Source organism: Lepus europaeus, chromosome 5 (assembly GCF_033115175.1).
Source record: "Lepus europaeus isolate LE1 chromosome 5, mLepTim1.pri, whole genome shotgun sequence".
NCBI lineage: Eukaryota > Metazoa > Chordata > Mammalia > Lagomorpha > Leporidae > Lepus > Lepus europaeus.
In genome coordinates this window covers 45484575-45511087 of record NC_084831.1, presented here as the reverse complement: position 1 = coordinate 45511087, position 26513 = coordinate 45484575, and the positions used below count along the sequence as shown (strand labels likewise).

Genomic DNA, 26513 nt, shown 5'->3' with positions numbered 1-26513 from the left:
GATTGGGAAATCACACAATTACACACCAATTAATGGAACTATACTGCGAAGAATTGAATTCAAAGGTTCTATTGAAAGAAAACACTGGGGGCCGGTGCCATGGCGCAGTAGGTTAATCCTCCGCCTGCGGTGCCAGTATCCCATATGGGTGCTGATTCTAGTCCCGGCTGCTCCTCTTGCAATCCAGCTCTCTGCTATGGCCTGGGAAAGCAGAAGATGGCCCAAGTCCTTGGGCCCCTGCACCCATGTGGGAGACCAGAAGCACCTGGCTCCTGGCTTTGGATCAGCGCAGCTCCGGCTGTTGCAGCCATTTGGGGAGTGAACCAACGGATGGAAGACCTTTCTCTCTGTCCCTCTCACTATCTGTAACTCTACCTCTCAAATAAATAAATAAAATCTTAAAAAAAAAGAATGAAAGAAAGAAAACTCTATCCTTCCTGCTTATCAATACTGGCGAATTATTGCATCTAATTTTTCTAACTAAACAATGGATTCAGGGCCAATATTATATCTCTTTTTAGGAACTGTAAACTGAAGCTCTGCAAAGTAACTTGCCTAAGGTCTCACAGCTATTAAGTATGGAAGCCAGGATTGGAACACCTGATTCCATTTGAAGCAAGTTGATTCCAGGGCCTGCACACTTAACCACTAATATCCTATACTTATCTGTTATTAGGAACTGGGTACTAGAGAGTGTTCAATAAGGCTCCTTGGAGATAATGCTGTTCACCTTCTTAGTATTCTCAAACCAAATGCATCAGACCCTGAGAGGAGGCTAGAGGGCGGAAAGCATCAACTCTCTGGTCAGGGCAGTGGAGTCCCTGCTTCTGGCCTGCAGGGGGCAGTACACCCCACAGGTATGTCCACAGGAGCCATACCCAGACTGGTCCCCCATGGAGGAAACCAGCCCAGGCAGGCAGAGCTATAGGAGCTTAAGGGGAATTTAAGACTAGCAAAAGAGAAGAATCTCCAGAGAGTGAGAGCAAGAAAGGCAATCCAGGGTGCCGGTGCTGAGGCGTCACGAGTAAAGCCACCACCTGCAGTGTCGGCATCTCTTATGGGGTTATCTTTTTATATTTTTAAGATTAATTTATTTGAAAGGCAGAGCTATAGAAAGGCAGAGGCAGAGAGAGAGAGGTCTTCCATCCGCTGGTTCACTCCCCAAGTGGCCACAACAGCCAGAGCTAGGCCAACCCGAAGCCAGGAGCCAGGAGCTTCTTCTGGGTCTCCCACGCAGGTGCAGGGGTCAGAGCACTTGGGTCATCTTCTACTGCTTTCCCAGGCCACAGCAGAGAGCTGGATCAGAAGTGGAACAGCTGGGACTCTAACTGGTGCCCATATGGGATGTCAGCACTGCAGGCGGTGGCTTTACCCGCTACGCCACAGTGCCAGCCCCTAAACAAATCTTAAAAAACAAAAACAAAAACAAAGAAAGGCAATCCAGTCTGGGACAAGGAAAGGAGAAGAGAGGAGGTCTGAGGAATTCCCTTCTAGAAAAATATGGGGCAAAATCGTAAATCTTAGCTCATAAAGGAAATTTCATGGCAACATTAATGACAGCCATTGTGCCAAACACTTTATCTATCTTAACTTAGTCTTCAGAACAACTCAAGGAAGTGAGTGTTTTTGTAATTTTCCATTTTAGAGGCAAAGTACCTGAGGCACTGAGAGGCTAAGTAATTTGTGAAGCACGGCAAGAAACAAAGTCAGGTTTCAAATCCATACACAGGGAGTCCAGCTCTAGAACTCACGCATCCAGCCTATGTTACTGCGTCCTCTTGATCTGGATGAAAAACATGAGGCTCCATGACCTTTCCCCAAGGTCACAGGAAGTTAATGATCTGCAAAAAGTCATTATTTGCTTCATGAACTTTACGTTTTAAAGTAGGCAGTGTCACTGGCTGGTCTTATAACCTGGGTCGAGTCCCCTGGTTTTAAGGTCAAGGGGCTTCTACCTTCCAGCACACTGTTAAAGACAAATTTCCTGCGGGAAGCAGTCTCTTGTTCATTTAACAAACACAACCAAATACTAGACATGTACCAGGCCCTGTTTTGGGCACTTGGATAGAACACTGAGACACAGCCCTTGGTAGTGTTCAAGGAGCTCTTGGTAGGTCCAAACACAAGGGAAGCATTATACTTCCTAAGACAGTATTGAACAGAGAACCTCATGAAGGGCCAAAAGGACAGAACAATCAGTTGAGCTGGCAAAGGGGGCCAAGGATACCATAAAAGAGGTAATACTTATCTCTAGTCTTGACAATGATTAAGGAAGGCAGAAATGGGAAAAGGAGCAGAGTGAACAAGAGCACAGAAGCCTGAAATAGCATGGCATAATTTAAGGATTATGGTAGGCAAAACAATGGTCCCCAAAGGTGTCCATGCCCTACAACTCAGAACTCATGACAGTGTTACCTGACATGAGAAAAGGGACTTCATAGGTACGCTTAAGGTTAAGGACCCTGAGACGGAGAGATTAGCCTGGATTTTCCACCTGGGCCAAGTCTAATCACATGAGTCCTTAATATAGAAGAGTCAGAAAAGTGGATAAGAGAGATGGGATGTGGGAAGAATTTGATCATTGCTAGTTTTAGGATGGAGAAAGGAGACCAAAGTCAAGGAATGCAAGTGGCTTCTAGAAACTGGAAAAGGCAAGAATAGATACTGCCCACAGAGCTTCCATAAAGGAATGGAATTCCAACAACAACTTGATTTTTACTTTCGATGCATCTTTAGGTTTTAGGAGGTAGTATAACATGGCATAAAAGTATCAGCTTTTTAAAAAAATAATCCATTTTATTTATTTAAAAGGCAGAGTTTCAGAGAGAGGAAAAGGAAGGAGAAAGAGATGGAGAGAAAGAGAGAGATCGATCTTCTATCCACTTGTTCACTCCCCAAAAAGGCCACAACAGCTAGGGCTGGGCCAGGCTGAAGCCAGGAGTCTGGAACTCCATCTGGGTCTCCCATGTGAGTGGCAGGGACTGTAGCACTTGGGCCATCTACTGCTGTTTTCCCAGGTGCGTTAGCAGGGAGTTAGATTGGAAACGGAACTGATGGGACTTGAACCAGTGCACCATACTGGTGTTGGAGGTGGCACTTAACCCACTATACCATGATGCCAGTCCCAAGAGTATCTTTGCTTTGCCACTTATTTGGTTGTCTGACCTGGGACAAACTACTTTCAACTCTCCAAGCCTCAGTTTTTCCATTTGTAAAGTGGAAAAAAATAATTACATTTGCTTTCAGAATTGTTATATAGACCAAATGAGGTCACATATGTATATATAATCAATCATAATTGAAAATAAGGCAACTCTGAAATCAGATCAATACGAATGACATAGTTTCCTGAGAATATTCAAATACACAGTACTGCAAAGTAAAGGTTGATATTGCAAGATCTTAATTCCACGGCCTCATCATCAGCTGTTTGACGGATACCTCCTGACCACTAGTTTTCTTTATAACAAAGGTACCCATTCACAGAGGCCCTGTAACTGCTAGGTCCGTGGGCTTTTTCCCAACTGGCCTTCAGCTTCTCTTGAGAACAAGGAGGCCCTCACAAGCGCTGCCTATAGAAGCACTCTCCTCCACGGCCTGTTTGTCCCTATACTGCCCTGCCTCTCTTCCTCTCTCTAGCCACACTCCCTCAGCTTCTTTCACTGGCTCTTCTTCCTCTTTTCACTTCTCTACCATGATTTTTTTCCCCCAGGTCCAGGCTTCAGCTCTTTAATCTTTCTTTTTACTAAGAGAATTCACCAACTTATGTGATTTTAAACAAATACTTCCTGGAAAATGACTTCTCAACATGCATTTCTGGTTTAAACTTCTCAGTTGAGGGGCTGGTGTTGTGCTGGCATCATAGGGATGCCAGCTCCCTGCTAATGGTCTGGAAAAAGCAACAGAAGATAGCCCAAGTGCTTGGGCCCTGCTACCTAAGTGGGAGACCTAGAAGAGCTCCTGCTTCAGCCTGGCCCAGTCCTGGCTGTTTTGGCCATCTGTGGAGTGAACCAACAGATGGAAGATCTCTCTCTCTCTCTCTCTCTCTGTCTCTCCCTCTCTCTATAACTCTGAATTTCAAATAAATAAATAAATCTTTAAAAAAACAAAAACAGAAACAAAAAAATTACCAGCTGAGATTCAATTCCACATCTTCAACTTCCTACTGGACATGTCTACCTAAACAGTTTACATCAGGGCAAAATGCTAGGAATAGTAATGAAAATACAAACACTAGGGTGAGACTCCCATTTGAAATATGCAAGGCTCTAAATTCTGATTTACAAGAGGTAAGACTGAGCAGATGGCAGACCCATAGAGATGGTCCAATAAAATAAAGGCACATATGGCTCAAGCACAGGGCACAAAGGCAGCCTGCTCACCAGGAAGCAACACTGCCCAAGAGATCTGGGTTCTCATCACATCTCTGGCACTAACTCACTGTGTAGCCCTGGATAAGTCACTTCATCTCCCTGGGTCTCAGCTCTCTTGTTTCTAAATTGAGCTAGGTAAATGGAATTATAAAGATTACGACATTGACATTTTTACAAAACTCAAAAAATGGATGAGAAAAAATTGTAAGATCTCAATTATAAATGGACAAAGAACACAGATAATGACAATTATGTGCACCCTGGCAGGTAGTAGTAATAGCCCAAGTATGTGCGTTCCTGCTACCTACAAGGGAGACCTTGATGGAGTTCTCGGCTCCTGGATTTGGCCCGACGCAGCCCTGGCTGTTGTCAGCATTTAAGGAACAAAACAGTGAGTAGGAGACCTTTCTCTCTGTTTATCTCTCTCCCCTCCATCCTGGTCTTTCAAATAAATAAATAAATAAAAAGGCTTTTAAAAATCTTTAAAAAATGAATCAGGGATTGATGCTGTAGTGTAGTAGGCTAAGCCTCCACTTGTGGCGCTGGCATCCCATGTGAGCACTGGTTTGTGTCCCAACCACTCCTCTTCCAATCCAGCTCTCTGCTGTGGCCTGGGAAAGCAGCAGAAGATGGCCCAAATGCTTGGACCCCTGCACCCACATGGGAGACCCGGAAGAAGCTCCTGGCTCTGGATTGGTCCAGCTCTGGCTATTGCAGCTATTTAGGGAGTGAACCAGTGGATGTAAGACCTTTCTCTCCGTCTCTCTTTCTCTCTCCCTGTAACTCTACCTCTCAAATAAATAAACAAATCTTAAAAAAGAAAAAAAGAACCAGGACAAAAGATCCATGACCAAGAGGAGTCTGGATAAGGCTTCAATTAAGCTGGTTTTCCGGCTAAGTGTTCTGAAGCAACAACAAAAGACTGAGAGTTGAGCTTTAGGGAAAGGCACCCCTGTTAGGGGAGAGCGGACAAGGACAGAAAAACCAGAGAAAGGCAAGAAACAGGCATATAGAAGGCTAGATGAGCCATGGAGAAAATCTTGTCCAACTTTGTCATTTTCCCTCATTTGACAAATATATCCTGAACTCCCACCATATGCCACATTAATGCCTCAAATATACTTGCTGAGTAAAATAGCATGGTCCTGGCTGGCATGGAGTTAATGCCTAACAAATAAACAAAAAGAAGTAAATAATATAAGTCATTACAAGCTGAGATAAGGGCTATGAAGGAAACAAGCACTTTAAAAATAGATAGATACAGAATTGGCAACCAGTTCAGTGTCATTTATGTCAACAGAAAGAGTAATCAATGGTTTCAAATTCACGGTTCTGGGAAGATGAGAACAGAGACAAGACTGTTGGATCTGGATGGGATGAAATCACTCGTGTCCTGGGAGAGTAGTAGCAGTGTGGGAGAAGCCAGCTTAAAAAGGCTTTAATGAAGAGGTGAGAGGGCCAGAAATGGGGGGTTGTATCAATCATTTTTAAAGGAATTTGACTGTAAAAGGAAGAGAAATAAGGGTCTGGAAAGTGACAAAGACAACTAAAGGGAAAGATCTGTACAAGTCTGAAGATAGGAAAAAGCCCATGAAGCGGAAGAACGTGATGACAAAGTCCGGTCCACTCCCGCCGGTCAGTTCTCTGTCATCTCCACTGTCCTCCACATGTTCACCGTGTCTCATCTCGATGAGCACAGCCGTACTTGGTCCTCACAGTTCACTCTCTCCCTGCCTTCAACTTTCTGCTCAAAGGTCTCTCAGTGAGGCCTACTACTGCTTCTCTCATAAACGTTCATAATCCTGCACTTGCTCGGCTTTTCTCTTTTCCATAGCACTTTAAACAAAACACTGTCTCCTCACTAGAATGTAAGTTTCACCAGGGTGGGGATTTTTGTCTGTTTTGATCATGGGCTTCCAGAATAGTGCTTGGAATGTGGCAGGCATTCAATAAGTATCAGCCGAACAAATGCCTGACCGACCTCCTATCTGATCTCCTTTTCTCCATTCCTTCCCTATACGCTCTTCTGTTGGCCACCAGAAACCCATATCATGTCATTCTATAGCTTAAAGACATTAAACTGTTCCAACAGCATTTTTTCAAAAGCTCATATATGTTGCTAACAGATACTCACTTAAAGAAAATTCCTTGGAAAATCCTGGGTAAAATAAATTAAACAGGCTTATTTAATTTGTAAGGGACACAAGACAATTTATTTGAATCCAGAGCTTTTTCTTCAAAGTATGCCCAAAGAAATACACACTTGACACTAGCATATAGGGTAAGCATATAAGGAGAGCTGATTAGTTCTCAAGTTTCTTTAAAACCAGGCTCCATCTCTACCCAATTCTGCCCACCCTAGTCATGCATCCTAGACTTTAGCTGTGCTCAGGATTTTTAAGTTTTCATTCCCCCCTTATTCTTATCTCTACTGGCATTGAGCTTGCCATTTGCTAGGCCACTCTGACCCAGCAAAATTCTGTCTCCCCTAAGAAAGCCCCTCTTAATTTACCCAAGCAGTAGTCATTATCCCCCCTATATTCCCACAAATCTTTGTACATCCCTCGCTTTCAGCATTTTCATGTTATTCATAATGATAAACTATATGCCTATTTCTTCAGAGAGAGTATGAGTGCCTTATAAATATGGAACATGCAGTATTCCCTAGCACCTAGCATAAGGCATCATACATGGAAAGCCCTCAGTATGTGCTGAATGAAAAAATGACCCTAGATAAAACACACATATCAGATGATCCAAGGTGTTTGCTACTCCTCATCTTACTCAGCAATCTCAACAATTTAGGGTTCCATCCTTTTATCTTTCTCCTACATTAACTTCTCTTACTCTACCAGATTCTTCCCACTACTATTCAAAATATTAAGAGTCTCTCCTGTCTTAAAAACCAGAATTTTCTTCAATTTTACTTTCTTTTCTTATATTGTCACCTTTTCCTTTTCTTTCAACACCAAACCTCTGGAAAGAGTTATCTGTTTTCATAATTTCATTCCACATTTCCTCCTTGTTCCTCGAGGTTCTGCCCATAACCTTGCCTTTGAAACTCTTCTAACCAAGATAACACCTTTATTTTATAAAATCTAATGTATAGTTTTTAGACTTTGCTTACTTGGCATTTGACAACAATGGACACTGTTGTCCTCACATTTATCCCTTTGCAGTCCATGATTGCATTCTCTTCCATTTCCCTGGTAACACCCTCACAGTCACCAACTCTGACTTGAGACCTGTCACTCAAACACTGGTGTGCTTCAGAATTTGGACTTGCTTCTTCACTTTTCTTATAAACTCTACCTGGAAAAGCTTATCCATTTCCTTCACCTCAATTCCAAGTTATATGTTGATAATGACTCCCAAGTATACAGTTAGTCTGTCCTTTGCTTCAGCCTTATATATTCAACATCTTGCTGGCCATTTCCTCTGGGATGTTCCACAGTAAGTCAAACACAGTAAGTCTAAAACTGAACTCATATTCCTCCCTACTGCCAAACCTGCTGCTCCCTATCTTAGTAAGTGGTACTGCTACCCACCTACTTACCCACTTCAGAAATCTGTGCTCAGCCTTCACTCCTTCATCTTCATCCCCAACATTCACTCTCTGGGTCTCCTGGATGTTACTACAGGTATTTCTCTTGATTCCAACTACATTTCTCCAACTTCATGTCTATTATTCCATCTAGGGCATGCTCATTTCTCATTTGGATGTTTTAGTAGCTGGGAAAGCAGTAGAAGATGGCCCAAGTCCTTGGGCCCCTGCACCCGCATGGGAGACCTGGAAGAAGCTTCTGGTTCCTGGCTTCAGGTTGAGTGTAGCTCTGGCCATTGCGGCCACTGGAGAGTGAACTAGCAGATGGAAGACCTCTCTCTCTCTGCCTCTGCCTCTCTGTAACTCTGTCTTTTAAATTAATTAAAAAAAAAAAAAAAAAAAAAGTTAGCAAAGGCTAGAAGGATAGGACCAGGGAAGAGTACAGTAAACCAAGGGCTACTAGCAAAGCAGGGACCAGTCACTGTGGTGCACACTGCTGCTTGCAACGTTGGCATCCCATAATATAGTGTAGGTTCAAGTCCTGGCTACTCTGCTTCCAATCTAACTTTCTGCTAATATACCTGGGAAGGCACAGCAAGATGACCCAACTAGTTAGGCCCCTGCCACCCATGTGAGAAACTCAAATGGAGCTCTTGGTTCCTGGCTTCAGCCCAGCCAGGCCAGCCCTGGCTGTTGAAGGCATTTGGAGAGTAAACTAGCAGGTGGATCCTCTCTCTCTGCCTTTCAGACAGATATATAGATAGATAAATAAATAAATAAATAAATCTTAAAAAAAAAAAAAAAAACTAGCAACACTGCTGAAATACTTAGCTTTGGGCCCGTGGTAAGGTAGGAAAGCTAATCTTGGGACTCCCACACTGAGGTGGGATCCTTGAAAGGTGAGCTAAAGTACTCTAGGTCAGCGGTGGGCCCTGTTTTATGCAGAAACAGAAGAAGCTAATCCCTTTTAGTGGGATGTTTCTTCCAACTTAGTCCCATAGGATTCCTGCAGCCTGAAATAAAACAATGAACTCACAATAAAAAATCAACAATCATATGGGAAGGCATGCACCATGTGAGTCAGCAGAAATAATACATAAGAGATTTAAATCCTCAAACACTATAAATATTATTGAAATTAAGAATATAAAAGAGCTATACGTTAAAGATTTAAAGAAATAAAAAGTACAATAACAAGACTGCAAATAACATGTATAGCACACAGGGGAAAAGGAAAATGGTAAAAATGAAAAGAGGGGCCTGCACTGTGGTGCAGTGGGTTAACGCCCTGGCCTGAAATGCCGGCAACCCATTTGGGCGCTGGTTTGAGACCTGGCTGCTCCACTTCCAATCCAGCTCTCTGCTATGGCCTAGGAAAGCAGTAGAAGATGGCCCAAGTCCTTGGGCCCCTGAACCCAGTGGGAGACCCGGAAGAGGCTCCTGGCTTCAGATTGGCACAGCTCCAGCTGTTGCAGCCAATTGGGGAGTGAACCATCGCATGGAAGACCTCTCTCTCTCTGTCTGTCCTCTCTGTCTAACTCTTTCAAATAAATAAATAAATCTTTAAAATAAATGAAAACAGAATTTGTGAAATGATGAACTGAGTGAATGAGTTAAATAACAGATTAGAGTCAGCTGAACAGAGAATTAGTAACTTGGATTAAATATATCTAAAAAATTACACAGATTTCTAAGAGACAAAAACATAAAATTGACACAAGCTGAGTGATATGGAAAATATAAGGCTTAACACTTGTAACTGTAGAATCTCAGAAAGAGGTAATAGAGAGAATGAGAGACTTTTTTTTTTTTTTTTTTTTTTTTTTTTTTTTTTTTGAGAAGTACAGAGAGTCAGACAGAACAAGCTTCCATCTAGTAGTTCACTGCCCCAAATGCCTACAGTAACTGAACTGGGCTGCGCTGAAGCTAGAAGCAAGGAACCCAACCCAGGTCCCCCAGATGGATGGCAGAAACCCAACTACTTGAGCCATGATTTGTAGGAATTTGGAATCAGAATTTGAGACTCAAACCCAAGTATTCCAATATGCGACACGGATATCCTAATCTGTCTTAACCTCTAAACCAGATGTCCAAGAGAGGCATTTTTTAAGAAAGATTTATTTATTGATTTGAGAGAGTTACAGAGAGGGAGGCAGGGAAGGGGGGGGGAGGGGGAGAGGGAGAAGGAGATAGAGAGGGAGAGGGAGATCTGCTGGTTCACTCCCCAGATGGCTACAACAGCTGGGGCTAGGCTAGGTTGAAGCCAAGAGTTGAGACCTCTTCTAGCTCTCCTACATGGGTATTAGGAGCCCAAGCACTTGAGCCATTTTCCACTGCTTTTCCCAGGCCATCAGCAGGGAGCTGGACCAGAAGTGGAGCAGCAGAGACACAAATCAGTGCCCATATGAGATGCCGGCACTGCAGGCAGTGGCTTTATCCACTACACCACAACACCTGCTCTGAGAGGCACTTCTACAGATAAATTGTGCTAGGCTGCTAGGTCCAGCCTAGCAGTTATAATCTCTGTGTCCTACTTTGTCCTGGGATTAAAGCCCCAGCTCCAGCTCTTGATTCTAGCTGCCTGCCAATGTGTACCATAAGAGGCAGCAGGTAATGGCCCAAGTCTTTGGGTTCCTGGCTACCCTTGGAGGAGATGTGGACTGAGTTCCCAGCTCCCAGTTTCAGCCCAAGCCAGTCCCACCTGTTATAGGCATTTAGGGAGTTAACCAGTGGATGGGAGCTCTGTCTCTGAATTAAAAGTAAATAAATAATGGCTCTAAGTTTTTAACAAATGAACATGGACTGAATCTGCAAGTCCAGGAAGTGTAACAGATCTAGGATAAACAAAAAGTACATGCTGTGGTAGCCAGGATACAGGGCAGCCCTTAGATTCTGACTTCCTGGTAGTCATACCTTTTTGTAGTTGCCTTCCAAATCATGCTAGGATTGGTCTCTGATCCACAGAGAATGACAAGAATTGTGCGTCACTTCTGAGATTAGGTTATAAAAGACATTGTGGCTTCTATCTCGGTTGTTCTCTCCTAGATCACATGCTCTAGGGAAAGCCACCTGCCATGTCCTAAGCAGCCCTAAGGAGAAGTCTATGCGATGAGGAACTGAGGCCTGCAGCCAGCAATCGTGCAAGTGAGCCATTCTGAAGCATATACTCACGCCCTGGTCAAGCCTTCAGAAGACTGCAGCCCCAGCCAACAGCTCAGCTGTATCCTTTCGGGAGACCCTGAGCTGGAACCACCCAAATAAGCTGTTCCCAGATTGCTGACCCTCAAAAAGACTGTGTGAAATAATATTTTAATCAGTTAATTTTACACAGCAATGGATAAGTAATATACATGCCAAGATCAAACAGTTTTGAATGACTTACCAAGAGCCTTCTCCATGTGGTTCAAACTGTCTCTCCAGTCTCACTTCTTGCCACACTCTCTCCAGCACGTCACATTTCAAACACACCAAACTTCTTTTAGTTTCTGGAATGTGCATGTGCTCTCCCACCCCCACCTTCTATACAGCTCACATGTTGTACCCCCTACCTGACACATTCTTCAACACCTCTCCCCTTCTCCCAACATATACACTTACTTGGCTAACTTCCTCTCATCATCACACTTGTTAAACTATCTGTCTTTCCATGAGACTTCAGGCTCCAAAAAGGCAGAGCCAATACGTATTTCCTTCATTATTATGCCAGCACAGTTCCCAGCACAAAGAAGGACTCAGTAAATATTTGTCCCTTACAACTAAAAGGATAGGGACAGACAGGAAGGCTAAAGGTTGAAAAATGTAAACACTCTAAGGTAGTGGCCCAAATGGTATCTTTTTTTTTTTTTTTTTTACAGTCAGGGTGGACAGTGAGACAGAGAGGGCCGGCGCCGTGGCTTAACAGGCTAATCCTCCGCCTTGCGGCGCCGGCATACCGGGTTCTAGTCCCAGTTGGGGCGCCGGATTCTATCCCGGTTGCCCCTCTTCCAGGCCAGCTCTCTGCTATGGCCCGGGAAGGCAGTGGAAGATGGCCCAAGTGCTTGGGCCCTGCACCCCTATGGGAGACCGGGAGAAGCGCCTGGCTCCTGGCTTCGGATCAGCGTGATGAGCTGGCCGCAGCGGCCATTGGAGGGTAAACCAACGGTAAAAAGGAAGACCTTTCTCTCTGTCTCTCTCTCTCTCACTATCCACTCTGCCTGTCAAAAAAAAAAAAAAAGAGAGAGAGAGAGAGAGAGACAGAGAGAAAGGTCTTCCTTTATCATTGGTTCACCCTCCAATGGCCGCTGTGGCCGGCGCACTGCGGCAGGCGCACCACACTGATCTGAAGGCAGGAGCCAGGTGCTTCTCCTGGTCTCCCATTGGGTGCAGGGCCCAAGCACTTGGGCCATCCTCCACTGCACTCCTGGGCCACAGCAGAGAGCTGGCCTGGAAGAGGGGCAACCGGGACAGAATCCAGTGCCCCAACCGGGACAGAATCCGGTGCCCCAACCGGGACTAGAACCCAGTGTGCTGGCGCCGCAGGCGGAGGATTAGCCTATTGAGCCGCGGCGCCAGCAGCCCAAATGCTATCTTTAGCATAGCAACTGACATAACTACTATAAAGGAATCAAGAAACTCCTATATACCACACAACCTCAGGTTTAGGGAAGGCTTGGGGTGGGGTCAAAACTCAAAAATTAGATGGTTTCTAGCTTCTCCTAAGTCAAGTCCTTATATGTGACTTCATTATGACCCTTGAATTGAAATCTCTTAATATCAGATGCAATCATTCTTGTAAGCTTATTCACAATTATACCCAAAGGCCAATTAGAAATGATTTTTTTAAGATTTATCATCTATTTTACATTTGTAGGACAGTCCAACCTATTATGTTGATATTTAAGATCTGATCCCATATGGTAGTTGTGGTATGAGCCTAAATATGAATATATATACACATACATGCACACTTATAAACTATTAATCATTAGTACCCTCTACTGGTGGAAATTCCTTATCTGCTCATATGAATGATATTATTGCCCTCTAGTGACCACAACCTATAAAGACAGAAAATCCAGCAGCAGATGGAACAATCTCCTTGGCTACAGTGATAGGGTTTTATGTTCTTTAAGCATCTCATTTTCTCAGATTCTGGTTTATATTACAGGGGTACAGCTCTAAAACTCTTGGGGGGCCCTCTGGGGATTCCACACAACTCTTCCCAGCTGTTAGGGCCAGTGTGAAGCTGCTCTCTCTCCTATTTCTCATGAACAAGAGGTCAAGGGGAGGCAGACAAGGCAATGGCTGCATCAGTGAGGGCAAGAACAGCAGCTGTGAATGACTTCCCTGGACTCCCTGGGGAACTGGGAGCAGCTTGAGGAACACATGTTGGCTCTTCCTTGCATATTATCCACAGTTGAGTACTGTACTAAAATGGCAATTCAGTGTAGTGTCTCACCTCTTAAATATCTCCAAAGCCTCAGTAAATGATGCAGTAGCAAACACTGCTATTATTTGGTTCTATAAACTAAGTTTTCTAAGTTATTTCTACTCAAGATATAAATCCAAATCTCTTTCCAGATTTAAGTGAAATGTCCCCTCCTCTATGAGGCCTTTTCTGAATTCCAAAGACATGACTGCTGTCCTTTGTGCTAGCATATACCTTGTATAAATCAGAATGGCACCCAGAACATTAATGTTTCCCTTTATAACCTGCAATACTGCACTGCCCCCATCTGTCTACACATTAGGCTTACCTTCCAAACCCTAAGTTCCTTGAGGTCATGAAACATATCTTAATCACTTCTGCACACTCAGCACCACGCACACTCAAGATGTTATTCCTATATTATTATTAGTCCATAAGATCACTACAGAAACTGAATGCAAGCATTGAGGAGCTTTTTTTGCAGTTTGACAGTAATTTTATAACTACTAAATCTAATAAAAAATTGGGAGCTTATATTTTGTATACTTCAATTTCATTTTTCAGATAATTTTTATTATATACTATGAAAGTATTGACTGCCAACAAATGGAGAATTTTTAAAACAATGGTCCTTTACCAGAGATAGTTTGAAAAGCACTGATATGGCAGATAATGTAATACTGGAGGAAGGGAAGAAAAAAACCAAAATTTACTACTTTTCATAAAATTCAGAAGGAACATACCTATCCTTGTTGATTTTAACACTTCCCTGGAGGGTATTTTCTTCTTTAATTCTTGTAAGGCTTCAACTAGATTCTCTTTGGTTTGATTAGGAAGCTCCAACATAGTTTTCCATCTTTTTATGTCTTCTACAACCACAACTCTCTGGGAAAAAGAAAAGTCATTTGGAAAATGGAACATTTTCATTAGAAAGACATCTGCCTTCACCTGAGCTAATGGGGCTCCTATTGACATATGAATTATTGATTTTGACCTGGACTGAAGCACAGTGTGTGATGGCCCCAAATGATGCATAATTGCTTAAAAGCAGGTCCTGCTTACTGCAAATCAGGAAGAGAGTTGCATCTATCAGGAAAAGTGCAAGTTTTAATCTTACCATGTCGGACACTACTGGGCACTTAGCAGTGAGAGGCAATAAATATGAGAAAAGAGTAACGAGGCTGAGGTGAATCAACGCTATAGCTCACTGAAGAGTGTCTTCATTCATAGGCAAGGACAGAGAGCAGAAAAATCAGACGTGTTTATTTCAACAATAAGAAGCACTCTTCAACAGTCCCCCACCCCCTGTAGGATAAAACTCAAACTTTCCCTAGTAGAAAGAATCTTTCAAAAGTTCAAATGTGTGGAAAGGTATAGAGTAACCCATTTATAATAAAAGAAAGTTTAAGATGCTGCCATCCTATATAATCAAATGTTGTAACGTTTGAGTTCCTTTACATCCTTCACCAAATTCACTCCCTTCCTTCTCTTCCTGGAACAAACTACCATCTCACAGTTGGTATACATCTTTCCAGTTAGTGTAAAATATTGACAATTAAAGAATCTGGTGAGGATGGGAAAGTTCTTTGTACTGTTACAATTCTTCAGTAATTTTGAAATTATCTCACCTAAGAGTGAAAGTAAACTAGGAAACAAAACACTGAAGGTGATTTCATACTCATTAAAGAGATACTCATCTTGGATCACTACCTTGAGGAGGCGGGCTCAGTTAAAAGACTGGAAGAATTTATAAGACTCTTGTAAAGTTTCTTGATCTAGAACTAGTGTCTTCACATTATGAAAAATCCCACAGGATGTACAACTAGGATTCATGTACTTTTAAAAATTCTTTTAATTACTTTTTTTATTTGAAGGAAAGACAGAGAAAAGACAGAAATCTATCCACTGGTTCATTCCTCAAAAGCCCAAAACAGCCAGGGCTAGATCAAGTCAAAGCCAGGATCCGAGAACTGCATCCAAGTCTCCCACTTGGGTGACAGGGATCCAAGTACTTGGGCCATCAATTGCTGCCTCCCAGGTACACATCAGCTGGAAGCAGAGGTGGGACTCAAACCCAGACACTCTGATATGGGATGTGGGCAACCTAAGTGGTGTCTTAGCGCTAGCTCTTGTGTAGCTTTCTATATGGTAGTCTGACAGAAATCAACCAAAAAGTGTTGTCTCCTTCCTTTAACTAGGGTCTACTTCCAGCCTAGAAACTGCTGGAAAGGGGGTGTGTGATTCCTCTATTTCTCCATCTTTGTTTCTCTTCCTCCCCAGTCTGCTTATTTGCTTTGGTTTCTGGCCCTTCTAGGTTCAAGCCTTAGAAAAGGAGGACAGGAAATCAGGCTTTAGCCCTCTAGGGACTTGGCAGACGTAAACCTTTTTCCCTCTCTTAAAGGGTCGTGCCTTGGAAAGCTCCCTTCTCGGAATCATGTGGGCAATGCCTCTTCCAGCCAGCTGCTTGCAAGTCTGCCCTGAGGTCCCAGTTTTTGAGAACCAACTTCATACAGATTCTCTCTATAAGGATCCTTGTTAACCCAGCCACTTTAATTCAAGCCCAGGCCACCATTTTCTCCCACCATTGCCCACGTCTATGTCCTTAAAAATTCTGGGAGAGTAACAGCCTTCTCCATGTAGCCACTTCTCCCTTTGGAAACAGTCACTCTGTCTAAACCTTCCCAGGCACAGGTGTAATGTGTTCACCAACTCCAGGAACTGAAGTCAAGTTCTCCAAATGAAAATATCAGCACTCTCACTTAATTCAAAGGAATTCTTTCTCCTGTTCCTTTAATTTCAATCTTCTATAAAGCGATGGGATCAGGACTCTGAAATTGTACTGCTGTTGCAAGTTCTGCATAATTAAATGATCAAGAATCTCACTTAGGGGGCCAACACTGTGGCACAGCAAGTTAAGACTGCCTGAGGTGCTAACATCCCATATAGGCTCTGGTTCAACTCCCAGATGCTCCACTTCCGATCCAGCTCTCTGCTAATGGCGTGGTGCTTGGGCCCCTGCAGCCACGTGGGAGACCTGGAAGAAGCTCCTGGCTCCTGGCTTCAGATTGGCCCAGCCTCAGCTGTTGCAGCTGTTTGGAGAGTGAACCAGTAGATGCAAGGTCTCTCTTTCTCTCCCTCTCTCTGTAAACTCTGCCTCCCAAATAAAGTTATAATATATAAATATATTACATAAACATAATATTTATTTATTTACTTGAGAGTTTAGAGAGAGGAAGAGACAGAGACAGGAGCTTCTTCTGGGTCTCCCACTTGGGTGCAGGGGCCCAAATAGTTGGGCCATCTTCTGCTGCTTTCCCAGGCACATTAACAGGGCGCTGGATCAGAAGTGGAACAGCCGGGACATGAACCGGTACCCATGAGAGATGCCAGTATCAAGGCAGCAGCTCTACCCATTGTGCGGTGATGCCAGCCCCTAAATAAATTTTTAGGACAAAAAATGTCATTTAGGGGCCAGCACCGTGGCTCAATAGGCTAATCCTCCGCCTTGCGGCACCAGCACACCAGGTTCTAGTCCTGGTTGGGGCACTGGATTCTGTTCCGGTTGCCTCTCTTCCAGGCCAGCTCCCTGCTGTGGCCCGGGAGTGCAGTGGAGGATGGCCCAAGTGCTTGGGCCCTGCACCCCATGGGAGACCAGGAGAAGCACCTGGCTTCTGCCTTCGGATCAGCTTGGTGCGCCGGCCGCAGCGCGCCAGCCGCAGCGCGCCGGCCGTGGCGCCCATTGGAGGGTGAACCAACGGTAAAGGAAGACCTTTCTGTCTCTCTCTGTCACTGTCCACTCTGTCAAAAAAAAAAAAATGTCATTTAGGAATATTGTTTAATATCTATTGCTTTGTTCTTGCCTTTAGGGCACAGTCAAAATTCAAAGTCCTTTTTTATTATTCATTATAATATATAATAGTATTATTAGTGTTAAATGGTATGAAAAAGAAAAGCCAAGGGGATGTTTTTAATAGGAAGGTGTAAATATCATGCTTTTGACATTCAATTTTTTTTAAGATTATTTATTAATTTGAAAGAGTTACAGAGAGAGAGAAGGACAGACAGAGAGAGAGAGAGAGAAAGAGAAAGTCTTCTATCTGTTGGTTCACTCCCCAATTGGCCACACCAGATGGAACTACACTGATCCAAAGCCAGGAACCAGGAGCTTCCTCCGGGTCTCCCATGTGGGTGCAGGGGCCCAAAGACTTGGGCCATCTTTTACTGCTTTCCCAGGCCATAGCAGAGAGCTGGATTGGAAGTGGAGTAGCCAGGACTTGAACTGGCACCCATATGGGATGCCGGCACTGCAGGTGTCGGCTTTATCCACATGCCACAGTGCTGGCCCCAATGATGTATTTTTAATATTTATTTATTGAAAATCAGGTTTAGAAAGAGAAAGAGACAGAGAGATACTGATTCATTCCTCAGATGGCCACAATGATCCTCAGATGGCCAAAGCCAGGAGCCAGGTGCTTCATCCAAGTCTCCATGTGGATAGCAGGGCCCAAGCACTTGGGCCATCTTCTACCGCTTTTCGCAGACCATTAGCAGGAAGCTGGATCTGAAGCAGAGCAGCCGGAACTCAAACTGGCACCCATATAGGTTGCTGGTGTCGCGGGCAGCAGTTTTACCCACTAGGCCACAGTGTGCCCCCTCCCCTATTCCTGTGATCCATTTTAATAGTACTGGACAGTATTCCATTATTTTTATATACAAATGTCTCAGAATTTCAAAATATATTTCCCCATGGGTATTTGGGGGTTTCCTTCTGCCATTATTTTTCCTGTTGTAAATATGGCTTCAATGAGGTTCTACCAATGACAGTTCCCTTTGTACATTGTCTTCCATCCTTTTAAACTTTCTGGGTATTTTGCTTTAGCATATATTGCTTTATTTTGCTTCTGACTCTATCTGAGAATCTTAGGCATATTTAGTCCATTTGTATATATTATGGTTACTAATTTTAAAATCCCTATTATATGTTTTCTTTAATATTTCTGTATCTTCACCTCTCTGTGATACCGTCTAAGCAATTTTTTTGGATCTAGCTTTCAATTCACTAGTTCTCTCTCTCTCTCTTTAAGGTTTATTTGAAAGCCAAGGTGACAGAGAGAGGAGGAGACAGAGATCTTCCATTTACTGGTTCACTCTCCAAATGGTTGCAACGGCTAGGACTTGGCCAGGTCAAAGCCAAGAGCCTGGAACTCCAACTGGGTCTCTCATGTGGCTGGCAGGAGCCCAATTAGTTGGGTCATGTTCCACCGACTTCCCAAGTGCACTAACTGACATTCATATGGTATGCTGGTGTTGCAGGTGGCGACTTAACTTACTCAACCATGGTGCCAGCCCTCTCCCCCACCCCCGCCAAGTTTTCTCCTCAGCTATGGCTTGTGTACCTTTAACCTATTTAATGCATTTCAGCTTCAACAGAAATGATTTTATTTTTTTCCTCCAAATTGTTTTCTTTTCATAGTGTGCTGTTCTTATTTTATGATTTCTATTCCTCTCTTTATCTCAGGGAACATTTTAAATGTATTTGGCTTAAAATTTCTTCAGGTTGTTCTCATTATTTCCATTTGCTGGAGTAGAAATTCTATTACTAACATTTGCAAATTTTCCCTTCAGATATTTTCTTACAGAGTTTATAATTTTTGACCATGAATTCATCTTTAGAGGGGAATATTTCCCGTGAGAGTTCTGTGTACTCTACAATATGAAGAATCTTATCAGGGAAATCTCCCATTTGCCTCTGCCAAAGTCTTTGAATTTTCTTGGTTCTAGTTCAGTTTTTATGTTAATTTTTTTAGCTTTACAGATAGTGTGAATTTAAGCTACATATGGTAAGAAGTCTATGGTTCTACTTTATTATAAATTAATTTTCCATCCAAAATCTTGAGATTATAATCTTCATACTGCTTCCTGGGGCCAGTAGACAGAGTTGCTTAGCTCATTTTCCACAAACATCATAGTCCTATTCTGGCTCCTAGCTTCATATGTGAGGTCACTTCCAATTCCCACATCACATTAGCTTCAAGTTCTATCTCATATCTCCATACTGGTCTTAAAACCCCAGTCCCAGGGTAGGCATTGTGACACAGTGGGTTTAACGAATGCTTGGGACACCCATATTCCATATTAGAGTGCCTAAGATCAAGTCCCACCTCTGCTTCTAATCCAGCTTCCTGTTAATACAAACCTTGGGAAGTAGCAGATGATGGCCCAAGTATTTCTGGGTCCATGCCACCCACATGGGAGATCCAGATGGAGTTCTTAGCTCTTGGCTTCAGCTTGGCCCAGCCCTAGCTGTTGTTGACATCTGAAGAGTGAACCAGCAGACAGAAGATCAATCTCTCTCTCCATTTCTTCCTCTGTCACTCTCCTTTCAAATAAATATATATTTTTTTTTAAAACCCTCCTGAAATGGGCATTTGATCTAGCAGTTAAGATGCCAACTAAAATGGATGCATCCCATATCAGAGTACCTGAGTTCCAGTTCTGGCTCTTCTTCCGACCCCAGCTTCTTGCTAATACACACCTTGGAAAGCAGCAGGTCATGGCTCAAGTGGTTGGGTTCCTGCCACTCACAAAGGAGACGTGGATTGTGTTCCAGGCACCTGGTTTCAGCCTCACCCAGCCTTAGCCATTGCAGGCTTTTGGAAGTGAACTAGCAGATGTTAGCTCTCTCAGTTTGTCCATTTCTCTGCCTCTCAAATAAAATAAAAATAAAAAATAAACCCAGCTTCTAAGCATTATATATGGTTTTAACATTCCTTGAACTGTTCAGCTTTAGCTCCCACTTTTAGCTCTAGAATGAGATTTACTCTCTCTTCCTCGAAGCTGGGGATTTCCCCTTCTTACTTTCAGTCAAGCTCAGCTCTTTACTGGATACCTTAAAAACAAAAGATTTATTTATTTGAAAGGCAGAGTTGCAGAGGAAGACAGAGAGAGATATCCTCCATCCACTGCTCACTCCCCAAGATGATCCCAACAGCCTGGGTTGGTACAGGCCAGAGTCAAGGGCCTAGAACTCCATCAGAGTCTGCCACATGGGAAGCAGGGGCCCAAGCATTTGGTCATCATCTACTGCTTTCGCAGGCATATTAGCAGGGAGCTGTATCGGAAATGGAGCAGTGGGGTTTGAACTGGTACTCATAGGGGATGCTGGTGTTGCAGGCAGCAGCTTAATCTGCTGTGCCACAATGTTGGTCCCTGTATTGGAGACTCTAGTATTTCCACATGGTTGGACTCAGGTTAGGGGTTCCATATCAGATCATCTCAAAATGGGTAACTATAGAAGTTCAAACTCTTCAGCATGGCATAAAAGGTCTTCCATTACTTGGCTGCTGACATACTTTCTGGTCTCATAATTTGCTCTAGATACACCAAACTATTTGCAGTATCCAAAATGAATCACTGTATTTCAAACCCTTTGCCTGGGATGTTCTCTGTCTAATACACACCTATTTGTTTACTTATTTAAGATTTCATTTACTTGGAGGGAGACACAGAGAAAGTTCTTCCAACTGCTGGTTCACTCCCCAAATGCCTAAAATCAGAACTAGAAGTTGGAAGCCAAGAATGCAATGCAGGTCTCCAATGTAGGTGAAAGGGACCCAAGTATTTGAGCCATTACCTGCTGCCTCCCAGGGTGCACATTAGCAGACAGCTGGAATTGGGAGTGAAGCCAAAACAAAAATCCAAGTACTCCAATATGGGACATGGGCATCTGAACTAGTAGGCCAAATACACACTCCTGGAACAATTCATTTATCTATCACCAGGGTATTAGTAGGTAAAACTGAGCAAACTTTTACCTTCAAGACTCAGTACAGGGGCCGGTGCTGTGGTGTAGCAGTGCCTGCCTCCCATTTGGGCGCCAGTTTGAGACTCAGCTGCTCCACTTCCGATCCAGCTCTCTGCCATGGCCTGGGAAAGGAGTGGAAGATGGCCCTAGTGCTTGGGCCTCTGCACCCGTGTGGGAGACCCAGAAGAAGTTCCTGGTTCCTGGCTTTGGATCGGTGCAGCTCTGGCCGTTGTGGCCAACTGAGGAGTGAACCAGTGCATGGAAGAACTCTGTCTGCCTCTCCTTCTCTCTGTGTAACTCTGACTTTCAAATAAATTAATTAAAAAAAAAAAAAAAAGATAGTACAGTTTTCAGACCTGAAATTTTAGGGTAGAAATAGGAAAAACAGTCCCTTCCAGAACAAAAGAAATCCATATATATATATATATATATATATATATATATATGAAAGAAATGTCTCCTAATATCTTTCTAAATACAAGCCAGAAAACAGACATTTCAAATTCTTACCTGAATTATTCAGGACACAGATGGACACAAGAGAAATGGACCCCAAATATCAATAAGGAAGCTACAATGCATAGTGGGACAGCTTTTGCCAGAAAGAAGATGTGCTCTCCAATATACCATCTGGTCTTACAGTTGTGGATGGCTGAAATATTAGGTTTGACAAAACCAATTAGAGAAAATGATTTACTCAAAAGCAATAACGTGGGAACTATTCCACTGGTCAGAGCAGGAAACAACATATTGGCTAGTCAATTCTATAAAGGTTCATAGAGCACTCTAAGTGCTGAACCTAAAAGTATTAGCATATTCTAGGATATTTTCATAAAAAAAATAAAATCTATTGTAACCAACAGAAGAAATCATTTCCCTTTAAGGGAGCAAGAAGAAATTAACCAAATTAACCTTTACCATTTAAACATGTATTACATAAGCCCTAGTGAATATTAGTTTTATTCAATGTGATAAGGCTATGACAAAATCACTTGTAAAATTCTGATAAAGAACCACAATGGTCCTAACATTTGAAGATTTTTATAACTATTCAGCTTGGCATTCATGAACTTCTAGTTTAGTTCCCCTTTTAGGGGGCACACTATGAACCCAGACTGTTTAGTTAAAACCCCAGCTCTGCCATTTATATATGTAAAACCTTAGGCAAACCACTAATACCTAATCTCTGTGCTTTAGAGTCCTCATCTATAAAATACAAATGATAAAAGCATGAATTTCACAGAGCTATTATTAGGATTTAAAGAGTTAATATAAGGGGCTGGTACTGTGGCCCAGTAGGTTAATCTTCCACCTTTGGCACCTTGAGCACCAGTTCTAGTCCCAGCTGCTCCTCTTCTAATCCAGCTCTTTGCTATGGCCTGGGAAAACAGCAGAAGATGGCTCAAGTCCTTGGGCCCCTGCCCCTGCCTGGGAGATCCGGATGAAGCTCCTGGCTTCAGATCAGCCCAGCTCCAGCCACTGTGGGCATTTGGGGAGTGAACCAGCAGATGGAAGACCTCTCTTTCTCTCCCTCTCCCTCTCCCTCTCACTGTCTGTAACTCTACCTCTCAAATAAATAAATAAAATCTTTTTAAAAATAGTTAATATAAGTAAATATTAGCACAATGGCTGGCCCACAGAAATGGGATCAACAAATGTTACTAGTTCCCATTGTTAATACCATTACTAGCACCATCGTCATCATTCTGGGCTTTAGTCAGACTACACAGTTTCTTTATTCCTACATGAGAAGAGAAAACTACGTGCCAGGCACAATGCGCAGCCCTTCCAACACAATGATCCTGCACATTAGGCATTTATATTCCTGACAAAACTGATGGGGAAACTGAGGCCTGAACATTCAGCAGATTCTTGGTATTAAACCATGACGTTAGAATGTGGGAATAAGTTATTTGGCCGAGAGTGGGCTTATTAATACTCTAGAATTGACATTTAACTCATAGTTTTTAAAGTATGTTTTAAAAATTTTTTCATTTAGAGGACAGCGCTATGGTGTAGTGGGTAGAGCCACCTCCTATGGCGCTGGCATCTCATATGAGCACTGGTTCAGGTCCTGGCTGCTCTACTTCCCATCTAATGTGCTCCCTGCTAATGTGCCTGGGAAAGTAGCAAAGAATGGCCCAAGTCCTTGGGCCACTGTACCCATGTAGAAGACCCAGAGGAAGCTCCTGGCTCCTGGCTTCAGACTAATCTGGCTTCAGACCAGCCCATCTCTGGCCTTTGTGGACATCTGGGGAGTGAACCAGTGGATGGAAGATCTCTCTCTCTCTCTCTCATTCTCTCTCTGTAACTCTGCCTTGAATTTCAATTAAATAAATAAATCTAAAAAGTTTTTTTTTCACTTAATTAATCAATCTATGTATTTGAGAGGCAGAGAAACAAAGAGAACTCCCATCTACTGATTCATTCCCCAAATGCCCAAGGCCAGGCCAAAGCCAGGAGCCAGGAACTCAATCCCAGTTTCCCATGTGGGTTGCAGGAACCAATTACTTAGAGCCATCATCAGTTCCCAGGGTCTGCCTTGGCAGGAATGTAGAATCAGGAGCCAGAGCCGGGAATTGAACCCAGCCACTCTGAGATGGGATGCAATTGTCTTAACTGCTAGGAAAACATCTGCCCAATTTTTTTTATTAAGATTTATTTATCTGAAAGTGAGAGTTACAGAGAGAGAGGGAGAGACAGAGAGATCATCCATCTGCTGGTTCACTCCCCAGATGGCCACAATAGCCAAGTTTGGGCTGCCTTGAAGCCAGGAGCTTCATCCAGGCCACCCAAGTAGGTAGCAGGGGCCCCAGTATTTGGGCCATCTTCTGCTGCTTTCCCAGACCATCAGCAAGAATTTGGATCAGAACTGTAGGAGCCAGGAAGCGAACCAGTACCCATATGGGATGCCAGATTCACAGGCAGAGGCTTTCCCCACAATACCACACTTCCCACCCCTCCAACTTGTTTTTAATTTGCCACTGTGTACATATGGAAGTACTGTGCATGAATAAAGGAAACAGAACAGCATATCTTATACCACTTATTAAATCATTATATGCCAGTATTTTTGTCTGCCTAGCCAGATCTTCGATCTCCTTAAGGTGCCTTGCCACATAGCCTTTTCTGACTACTGAAACACTGAGCTCTCACCTCTCATAACTCTGTCTATATGACAATTTTGTAACAGATCATGTATGGTTTTTTGCATATCATGTATTAATTTCTTCCAAGAAAGCCCATATTTTGAATTTAAATTTCTCTTACATTTACTATAACATCTAGCATAATATAGGACATAAAAAGCTATTCAGCAGTATGTGTGGAATGATATATAGTCAAAAACCCCTACCAGGGCACACCAAAATAAGGATGACTATTGTTCATTAAATAATTTTTCAAACATTTATTTAATTGAAAGGCAGTGGGGCTGGTGCTGTGGCGTAGTGGGTAAAGCCACTGCCTGCAGTGCCGGCATCCCATGTGGGTGCTGGTCTAAGTCCTGGCTGCTCCACTTCCGATCCAGCTCTCTGCTATGGCCTGGGAAAGTAGTGGAAGATGGCCCAAGTCCTTGGACCCCTGCACCCACGTGGGAGACCTGGAGGAGACTCCTGGCTCCTAGCTTTGGGTTGGCATGACTCCAGCCATTGGGATGATTTGGGGAGTGAACCAGCGGATGAAAGGCCTTGCTCTCTCTCTCTGCCTCTCTGATAAACGAATAAATAAATAAAATATATTTTTTAAAAAAGGCAGAATTACAGAGGCGCAGTGAGAAAGAGAAAGAGAGAGAGAGAGAGATAGAGAGAGGTCTTCCAACTGCTGGCTCACTCTCCAAATTTCCCTATTGGTTGGAGCTGAGCTGATCCAAAGCCAGGAGCCAGGAGCTTCTTCAAGGTCTCCCACATGGATGAAGGGTCCCAAGCACTTGGGCCATCCTCTGCTGCTTTCCCAGGCCATTAGATGGGAACTGGATTGAAAGTGGAGCAGCTGGGACATGAACGAGTGCCCATATGGGATGCTGGTGCTGCAGGTGGCAGCTTAACCTACTATATGCCACAGCATCAGTCACTCATTAAATAAATTTTATATACAATGTAGCTGGCACTGCATTAACTCTTAGAGCAGAATTAGAACATAGCAAGATACTGAGGAGTTTTAGTGGACTGTGAAAAACTACAGGTAACCACATAATTACAATATAGTAAAATAAGTGCCACGACAGACTATTGAACCTAGTGTTAGGAGAGTACTGAAGGGGAAAGGATTAACACTCCCAAGGACCCAGAAAGCATTTCAACATTTATTAACAACGATTTACTGACTACTTATTGTGCGCCAGGCACTGTGTAGGTCCAAGGACACAGAGATAAATAATCAAGGTCCCTGAACACATGAAACTTATCATCTAGGATTAAGGGAATGTGGTACTTCAGTGGGTTGACAAGTAAGTAGGAATTCACTCTGTAAAAATAAAGAGAAGTGCTTTCCAGGAAAGGAACCAGCATCAAGCCAAAGAAAGCCCTGGAGACATGAAAGAGAATACCTTACATAAAGAACAGCAAGAAAGGGTATATGGCTGGAATGCATCCATATCAATGTGTGAATGGTGAGCCACAAGAGAGGAGATGATAAGGCATGGTGGGGTGGCACAGGAAAGGTCTCATATGTCATGTTGAGTCTTTTAAAGTTTTAGCTCAATTGCTCATTTAGGAAAAAATATTGTGGCCTACTATATGACAAATTCTGGGAACACAAAATCAGAAAGATACAGTTTTTAAAGACACTGAGAGTGTAGCAGGACACAGGCATTTAAAGAAACAACTGTATAAGTAGGTGTAATGATAGAGGCATGTTAAACTTATAGTCATGGCTCAGAGAAGGGATTAGACTGGCTCTGTACCCAGGGGAGAGACAGGTAGTCAGCAAAAGCCTCATAGCAGACTCTTAAACTAGATCACGGGAGTCAAACAGGATTTCATAAGTAGTAATAATAATGAGAACAAACAAATTCAAGGACTTGGTACGTACCAGACTCTGTTCTAAGCATTCTACATATGTAGACTTACTCAAACTTCATAAACAGATATTATTATTAATTCACACTTAATAAATGAGGACACAGAGGTCAAATAACCTGCCTGATGTCATAAAGGTGGTAAGTAGCAGGGCTAAGATTCTAACATGGGCAGTTCTGAGTTACTACACTGTGTTTCCTCCAAGATAAAGAGATGGTGAGGCCGGCACTGTGGCATAGCAGGTAAAGCTGCCACCTGCAGGGCCAGCATCCCATATGGGCACCGGTTTAAGACCCAGCTGCTCCACTTCTGATCCAGCTCTCTGCAATGGCCTGGGAAAGCAGTAGATGTCCCAAGTTCTTGGACT

General features: G+C 43.2%; 1 protein-coding gene across 1 annotated transcript in view; it reads right to left on the bottom strand.

The window, feature by feature from the left end:
- Positions 1-26513, bottom strand: part of TCEANC2 (transcription elongation factor A N-terminal and central domain containing 2) — a 51604-nt gene that overhangs the window by 19327 nt on the left and 5764 nt on the right. Inside the window, exon 3 of the mRNA XM_062191387.1 lies at positions 14068-14209. Coding sequence (XP_062047371.1) covers positions 14068-14209 — 142 coding nt within the window. The remainder of the gene's footprint in view (positions 1-14067; positions 14210-26513) is intronic.